The 5,758-nt window shown below is 38.5% G+C and overlaps 1 protein-coding gene across 2 annotated transcripts; it reads left to right on the top strand.

Annotated features, from left to right (window-relative positions):
• The first annotated feature begins 929 nt into the window (after positions 1-929).
• LOC109172900 (probable apyrase 7) lies at positions 930-5,341 on the top strand. 2 transcript variants are annotated; one of them, XM_019322143.1, is made up of 4 exons: positions 930-1,110; positions 1,948-4,123; positions 4,475-4,786; positions 4,819-5,341. In XM_019322143.1, exons 2-3 carry the CDS (start codon positions 2,128-2,130, stop codon positions 4,777-4,779), a joined length of 2,301 nt encoding a protein of 766 aa, XP_019177688.1. In that variant the 5' UTR covers positions 930-1,110; positions 1,948-2,127; the 3' UTR covers positions 4,780-4,786; positions 4,819-5,341. The 2 variants fall into 2 exon arrangements, with proteins under 2 accessions (XP_019177688.1, XP_019177687.1); XM_019322142.1 differs by having other exon boundaries at positions 4,475-5,341.
• Positions 5,342-5,758: the final 417 nt, after the last annotated feature.

Below are 5,758 nucleotides of genomic sequence, written 5' to 3'. Positions count from 1 at the left end.
ATTACACTAATGCCCTTCATGTCAGCAATCTAATTTAAGCTATGTTATGCAAGCTATGTTTTCTTCTCCTTGTCACGTGTGCTGCATCCCTTCATCAGTCTCTTCCGGTGTACTAGAACCCGCCGGCGTGAGTTTCACATTGCCTAATGACTCCCTCTTTGGACTGTGATGAATCAAAATGGCGTCGTGGAGTTTGGACGTTGTTGGGGTTGGTGAATGGTGACCGCGGGTCATCCATTCTCTCCGATGGTCCACTTTTTTTTTCCGGCTATTTTGTTGCTCTCTAATTCATGTTGTTGGGAGGCAAGGAGGACGGTGATTTCATACTTTTCCGGTGGTGTTTGTTCTGTTGGAGGTTTGAACGTGATATCTGGAATGCTGACTGCTCTTGGTTTATTCTAGGTTTTCTTAAAGTTTCTGTTCATGTTCATGATGGTTGTTTATTTTAAATTTTTCTATCCTTGCTTTTTGGTGCTCAAAACTTGGTTTGTGTGGGCTCCGATGAAGTTTCTGTTTGATCGAAGCAGTTTAAGTGTTTTTTTTTTCTGACGGAAACTGGGTCGCTGATCATTAGGACTGAAGCAAATTAGAAATTTCGTAGGTTGTGGAACTGATTTTTACACGCGGGAAGGGAAATAAATGAAGCTAATAAAAAATGCCACCTAATAGGCCACATCAGCGAGCAACCGGGAAAAAGGGCTGACCACAGGCTACTAGATGAAATTGGAGGCATTTGGGCAGTTGAATGGACTAATTACACTTTTTTTTTTTTAGGCTGAGTAGTCTGATTGCACTATCGCGTTACGTTCAGTGGCTAATTTGACTCTTATTCAAAAAAAAGAAAAAGAAAAAGTATTTGTTAATCAAATTATGTCGAATTAAATTATTAATTAATAATTAGTTTTTACTCCGTAATATTTAGTAGAGAGAGAGAGAGGGTGGGAGTCTTCCAATCACGGAAAACCAGTTGTGCGCTGTTTGTTTGTGTTAAGAGTTCAAAATTCTTCTTTGGATCTTCGCCATTTGGGAATTCCTCACGACGATCGTGTGATATTTTCCGTCGCTAAACACGACACGTCTTCCGCCGGCGAAGATTTCTACGATCTGCAAGTATTTTCCTGATCAGTGTACTATTTGATTAATTTTGAATTTTCTAAGTGTCGATTAATCTATACTTGGATTACATAGCATTTAGTTTCTTCGTTTTAGTCTGATTTTTCAATGGATGGAACTCTGAAAGCTCTTGTATGTTCTTCCGAAATACAGAAGGTTATCGTAATAGAATGCTGAAATTTTGCTCTTAAATTTCCGTCGGTAACTTGTTAAATTATTAGGTAATGTAACTGAGTAATGATTCCGATTGAAATTACTTTCTGTTGAAGATCTAATAGATATGTTGCTAAATTCGGATCTAAGGTCTAGTCCTCCGTGTTCTGATAACAGCAGTTAATGCAATGATGAATATTCTTCATTTCCATCATTTTTAGAAGCTATTCAGTATGTTGGATAATGTAGTTCCAAAATTGCATTACCAATTTACCCTCCTTAATTTGTGCTTGGAAATGCTTATTACTAATCTGTGCCTTTGGCTTTTTTTATGGGAATACGTCTAATGTACAGTGCAGATATACACCTACTCACATACAGTACAAGTTCCTGTTGTCTGGTTTCTTTTGAGTTCTGGGATTAACATGATTGTTTGTCATGTTTGAAACCAAAGTTATTCAATGCCAAAAAGCATGGTCATACTTGCAGCTTTAGCATCTATTAAGAGTAAAACTGTTAATAGGAACACCTATAAGGAATTAGACCTTATTATTTCCTATCTTTTGAGTTTTGACTTTGATAGTCCATTTAGTTGGTATGACTTGTGTTCTTCCTCTTTTTCTGTCTTTTAATAGCCATTATGATGATGTCTTTTAATAGCCATTATGATGATTTCTACAGGAACCTTTCATCATTGCAAATTGATTTGGTGATTGAAGTAATTAAAGGAATCAAGCCTGTTTGATAAGCCTTTTTCAAGCTTCTAATATACTTGTTTCAATGAGCTTTGCACATATATGTGAAACATAGGGAGGAAACCTCTTATGAAGCATCAATTTGCATATATTTAATTCTGCAAATATGGTGCTCAACAAAATTGCAGAAACTGTTTCTGCTTTTGTGCCTCGTTTCTCAACCCCAAAGACCACAACCACTCCTTATGTATCATCAGGTTTGCCGCCATTGCCAGGTTCAATTCATGGTTATAACATTCCCAGTGTAGGACAGAAGAATATGTTGCGACTCTCCACATCACTTCAAGATTTTTCTGTATATCGCAAGCATGATGTAGAACATGGTGATCTCAATCCTGAAATGGAGAGAATTTTGGCTAATTCACATCAGGGTACCTTTTTCCTTAGAGAGATTGATGGATCAATTTTTTCCAAGGAGAGGGGATCTCCAAAACAGCCTTCTGGATGGAAGAAATGGTTGATAGTTCTACTGGTTCTCTTTTTGCTGGTGATTGCTTCTGTTTTGTGTATTTCATTGTCTTATTACTTTAAGTTATCTGAAGGTGCAACCAGGTTTTATGTTGTGCTTGATTGTGGTAGCACTGGGACTCGTGTTTATGTATATCAAGCATCCATTAACCACAATACAGATAGCAGTCTACCGGTTTTATTGAGATCAATGCCAGAAGGTTTTCAGAGAAAATCAAAATCTCAAAGTGGAAGGGCTTATAACCGAATGGAAACAGAACCTGGTCTTGACAAGTTGGTGCACAACGTGTCTGGCTTGAGAGGGGCAATCGGGCCGCTAATTCACTGGGCAGAGAATCAAATCCCTAGGCATGCCCATAAGGCTACCTCCCTTTTTCTTTATGCTACAGCTGGGGTTCGCAGGCTACCAAGTTCGGACTCCAAATGGCTGCTTGACAATGCTTGGTCTCTTTTAAGAGGATCACCTTTCTTGTGCAAGAGAGAGTGGGTGAAAATCATTAGCGGAGAAGATGAAGCTTATTTTGGATGGATAGCTTTAAATTATGACGCTGGTGTATTGGGGACTAGACCTAAAAAGGAAACATTTGGTGCACTTGACTTGGGTGGCTCATCACTGCAAGTTACTTTTGAGAGTAAAGAAAGTTTCAATGATGCAACTGGGTTAAAGCTGAGCATTAGCCCTGTCAACCATCAGCTCACTGGCTATTCCTTGCCAGGATATGGCCTAAATGATGCCTTTGACAAGTCTGTAGCTTACCTTTTCAAAAAGCTTTCTAAGGTTAATGATGCTGATTTGGCTAGTGGAAATGTTGAGATCAAGCATCCCTGTTTGCAGTTTGGTTACAAGGAGCAATATGTATGTTTTAATTGTGTTCCACAATCTCCAATAAGTGAGAATCCTCCCAGTGTAAGAGGAGAATTTAGTAAAGGAGGAAAGCACGGCATTCCCATTCAGCTCGTTGGAACTCCAGAATGGGATGAATGCAGTTCACTTGCAAAAATTGTTGTCAATTCATCTGGATGGTTGAACCAAAAACCAAGAGTTGATTGTGAAGTGCAGCCATGTAGTCTTGAAGGAAGTCATCCCCATCCTACTGGACAATTCTATGCTATGTCTGGTTTCTATGTTGTGTATCGATTTTTTAACTTGGCTTCTGATGCCAACCTAGATGTTGTGTTACAGAAGGGTCAAGAATTTTGCAAGAAGTCTTGGGATGTTGCAAAGAGAAGTGTTGCGCCCCAACCTTTTATAGAACAATACTGCTTCAGGGCACCATATATTGCATATCTATTGAGAGAGGGGTTGCATATTAGTGATAGTAATGTAATTATTGATTCTGGAAGAACCACTTGGACACTTGGAGTTGCTCTCTTGGAAGCTGGAAAGGCAGTTTCAACTCAGATTGAATTTCAGGATTACCAGATATTCCAGATGAAGATTAAAGCAGTTCTTCCATTGATTGCTTTACTTGCTTCTTTGTTTCTTCTTCTTTGTGCATTATTATGCATTGGTAACTGGATCCCTAAGTTCTTCCGGAAGACGTATCTTCCCCTTTTCAGGCATAATAATTCCTCAACCACCTCTATTATGCAAAATCCTTTCAAGTTCCAGCATTGGAGTCCAATCAGTACAGGTAATTTCTTCTAAATGACCTCTGATTGCGCTTCTTTTCTTGAAAATTATGGAAGTGTTATGCTTTACTTTTACCATTCAAAGAATGTTAGGGGAAAACACTGTGCAATGCACATTTTGATACTTGAATGCTTGGTGGGTTTCACAAAAGAGCCAGTTTTGCTATTATTCCTTAGTGTGGCATCAAATTATCAATTCAGCTGGATATGCTAGTTCTTGACCAAGAATCTGTATTCTGTAGTATCTAATATTTCAATCTTGTGATTCTATTCATTCAGGACCTCGATGCTAATGCATATTTCTTAGCATTCATCCTCATTTTGCTTTTCAAATTTACCCATTTTGTGTCCAGGGGATGGAAGCGAGAAAGTGCCACTCAGTCCAACAACCGCGGCTACCCAACGAAGAGCATTTGACACTGGATATGGTTTTGGGGGCCATGGTGTGCAGCTCAGCGAATCTTCCCTGTACCTGTCATCTAGCGGTGTAACACATAGTTATTCATCTGGCAATTTGGAGCAAATGCAATTTGATAGAAATACAATGGGTTCCTTCCGACCCCCACATAGAAGCCAACAACGACTTCAAAGCAGGAGATCACAATCTCGAGAGGACCTTCACAGCTCATTGGCCGAGGCAAATGCGGTAAAGGTCTAACACCCATCACTATCTGTCTTTTTGGCTTAAAACAAAATGCAGTTCAAAATTTTGGTTAACCATTGCCCCGAAGATATATTTGCGCTCCATGTTGCATTCTCTTGGATGTTACATGGGAATTACTCTAATTCCATACATATCGAGAAATTATAGAGTCGCTCTCCTCAAGGAGGGAGAAAGCATAGCCAGCTAACTTAGCATAGAATACTCAATTGCTTTGGTGGCCGTGCCAAATAGTGGGAATGTGAAAAGGATTTGAACTATGTGAATAGTTTGTATAGCAGATGTTACTGTGAGTCTCTGACTTATTACTTGAGGTTAGTTGTATCACAGAAGTAGGTGGGAGACACGACACTTGGGGAGTTGGGGTCCCATGGGCGGTTTGCAAAGGGAATGTGGGGGTGACTTTGTAGATGTTGTTTCATCATCAATGAATATAGATCAAAATTTTTGGCTACTCACTGCATTCTTATTGCCCGTTAAATTGTTATAGATGACGATAGTTCCTTGATACATTAAGCTTTATTTTTGTTTTCACCAATGCATATCTGTTTGGTCTATTTGTTGAAACTGCTTACATTAAAGTGTCGGGCATTTTGTACTAACTTATGGTACTGAGTGGAGCATAAGTTGCAAGAATTAAAGGTTGAGCTAAAAATCAATGTTAGACTTAAAATTGAAATTAATTCCATTCTTAGATTTATAGGTGACAATTCATAAATCTTTTTTATTAGAACATTTACTTTTGGTTCTAATATTATTAGATTATTAGATGGCAAATTATGTTGTGCATCCATGTGCACCATGCATGGTGCACACGGAATGGTGCACACGGATGTAAAAACGACGTCGTTTTCACTAAAAACGTGCGTTCAACTTAAAAAAAAAAAAATTCAATTTCGATTCCCGTCAACAACATTATGTTGTGCATAATTTTTGAATATATAATTATGCAATTTTGGATTTATAGTTATGAAAT

The sequence above is a fragment of the Ipomoea nil genome, unplaced genomic scaffold (genome assembly GCF_001879475.1).
Source record: "Ipomoea nil cultivar Tokyo-kokei standard unplaced genomic scaffold, Asagao_1.1 scaffold0444, whole genome shotgun sequence".
Classification (NCBI taxonomy): Eukaryota; Viridiplantae; Streptophyta; class Magnoliopsida; order Solanales; family Convolvulaceae; genus Ipomoea; species Ipomoea nil.
The sequence above is the reverse complement of the archived record's forward strand: the minus strand, read 5'-3'. Positions and strand labels throughout refer to the sequence as shown.

Coding starts and splice junctions, on each gene's coding strand:
- LOC109172900 (XM_019322143.1), top strand. CDS start 2,128: ATGGTGCTCAACAAAATTGCAGAAACTGTTTCTGCTTTTGTGCCTCGT. Junction 4,124..4,474: donor TTGGAGTCCAATCAGTACAG/GTAATTTCTTCT, acceptor TTTTGTGTCCAG/GGGATGGAAGCGAGAAAGTG.